At 43.6% G+C, this 2,463-nt stretch overlaps 1 protein-coding gene across 1 annotated transcript in view; it reads right to left on the bottom strand.

Annotated features, from left to right (window-relative positions):
• The window catches only part of tmem8b (transmembrane protein 8B), a gene marked incomplete at its 3' end in the record, with an annotated part of 31,254 nt that extends 29,142 nt beyond the window's left edge, over positions 1-2,112 (bottom strand). Inside the window, exon 1 of the mRNA XM_080765333.1 lies at positions 1,983-2,112. Within this exon, the coding sequence (XP_080621459.1) occupies positions 1,983-2,017 (35 nt within the window). The 5' untranslated portion in view covers positions 2,018-2,112. The remainder of the gene's footprint in view (positions 1-1,982) is intronic.
• Between the last annotated feature and the right edge of the window lie 351 nt (positions 2,113-2,463).

Raw genomic sequence — 2,463 nt, 5'->3', positions numbered from 1 at the left:
TTATAATAAATCTAGAGTTGCAAATTGCAAAGGACTGTGCTGTCACGTGCCAGTTAGCCCTGACAGGGACACATATAGTTCCTTGTTCATCAAGCAGCAAGCAGTGGTTCCAAAACCTTTTCATGTCAAGGACCCTCGCTGTAAGCACTGGACCAGGGCTAAAGGACCCTCAAATTGACACTAATGAGCCTGCAGAACCCCACTTGAAAACATAATGCCATGGACCCCCATAAGAGAAGATTTTTAAGGCTCTAGCAGTGATTCTCAACCCGTTTAATTTCAAGGACCCCCAGTTTGTCATGCATTAGTCTACGGACCCCCATTTAATGGCATTTCTACCTCTGGGACCCCCAATTTATATTGTAAAATCTATGTTAATTTAACTCTGAGAGTATACAAATGGAACCAAATGGACCTGCACTCTCAGAGTTACAGACCCATAAGGGTCCATTTGAATGAATAAATGAGATGAGAGAAAACCGACAGAAAACTCAGTTTCTACCCAGCCTCTGTTGAACAAGGCACAAATACCAGGTTGAAATACCTACTGTCCAAGCTTCCGGATGAATTACCTGCTGTGGTTTGACCTGAGCCGGTGGTTTTTAATCATGTGAAATGTGAGGTTTTCTCTTTCCATGCTGCACACACTGGTCTTTGAAACAGCACCTTAACCCATTTAGACCTGAGTTAAAAACATTCACTTTCACACTTTTTCCACTATACTATTTTTCAAAAATAGCAGACCTACAAGCTCGTAGCGCGCCACTCGGTGGCGTGCTATGAGCTTGTAGATCTGCTATTTTTCAATAGCTGAATTATAACATAATGTATGTAACACCAAAAGGGGTTCCCGCTCAAAATGGGTTATGAACACTGAGCAATGCTGCTACTTAACCCAGCCTGAAGGCAGCACGTTATGCACACACCTGCTCATATGGTGCAAAATGTTCTAAAAACAACATACCTGCTATCATTTGCACTGTATATATTATATTTTCATTTGTTTTATTTAACCTGTATCTATATCTTCCCCAATTGGCACTCACTCTACCTCATGTCCTCTCTATTCTCACAGAATACTAAAAGGTTCTTCCATGAAAACACTTGTAAACCTGTGTGACGAATAAATTATTCACAAACTCATGCAATGAATACCAAATTGGACATTGCCTACTTTGACATGGGTACATGAAACATGGATAGGAAAACGTGTAAATATCACAGAGTGGACAAAAAATAGAAAACAGTGTCTAATAAAGGCGTGGCTTCCCTGTGGATCACAGAGGTCATTTTTATGATGTCATATTGATGATGTCAATCTTTGCACACGCACGCGCACACGCACACACACACACACGGTATGTGAAGAATGATTGACCTGACGGCCGAGTGGTTAGGGAGCGTACCACATGGGCTCAAAAGCCTGACATTGAGTCATTCCCTTACTGTCTCACCACATTTCCTGCCTGTCTACACTATAGACGCCTTTCTTGGCCTACTGGCAGCATGCACAAAACATCTGACCCTGATCGGTCCAGTGGTTTGTGAGATTAGCCTTGGACATGCACTCACGCACGCACGCACGCGGCACGCACGCATTACATGCACGCACGCGGCACGCACGCATTACACGCACGCACGCACGCACGCACGCACGCACACACACACACACACACACACACACACACACACACACACACACACACACACACACACACACACACACACACACACACACACACACACACACACACACACACACACACACACACACACACACACACACAGCTGAGTGTATCTCACTGAAGAAACATAACTAATCATAATGGCATTGTATACTATGGTATTACATAAAACTACAAATATAAGTGTGAGATATGGTGTGACTAGGTAAGCTGTGCAGAAAACAACTCAATATCCTGACCTCTGTGTATCCATTAAGTGTTCAGCCATGCACACGTTAAAACATAATAATGACTCACTTATAAAGTGCAGATCTGTTATGGTGGGGGATCATCTGATCGATAAAGAATCCAGGATAGAGCACTGAAATCCCGATGAGCCTCTGGACGATGAGCTGAGGCTGGAATAGATACTGGCATTCTTCATATAGACCCTGAAGGGAGGAGAGAACGATAGTTATGAAAGTTGTACAGTAGGTCACCATCCGATATCGAACACTTCAAGAAGACCATGGTCATACTGTTCCAGCAGCCTCCAGAATTAGCTTCCCTCTGTCCATCTTGCCCCATTTCCCAGTGTCACGCTGCATTTACAGTGAGCTCAGATGGAAACCCATTGTACCGGAGGATGGAGAAGATGGAGTTTGAACCAGGAGGCTGGCCGGTCTGTTCAAAATAATAATCCTCATGTTAAAGGGCCACTTCACCCCTAATAACCAGATCTAATTTTAACGCATTTAGGCCCGACGTCGATATTTAAAAAAGTCAGTTTTCTGAAATG

The sequence above is a fragment of the Protomyctophum bolini genome (assembly GCF_963924005.1).
Source record: "Protomyctophum bolini genome assembly, chromosome: 6".
In the NCBI taxonomy this organism is placed as follows: domain Eukaryota; kingdom Metazoa; phylum Chordata; class Actinopteri; order Myctophiformes; family Myctophidae; genus Protomyctophum; species Protomyctophum bolini.
This window is presented reverse-complemented; position numbering and strand designations above follow the sequence as displayed.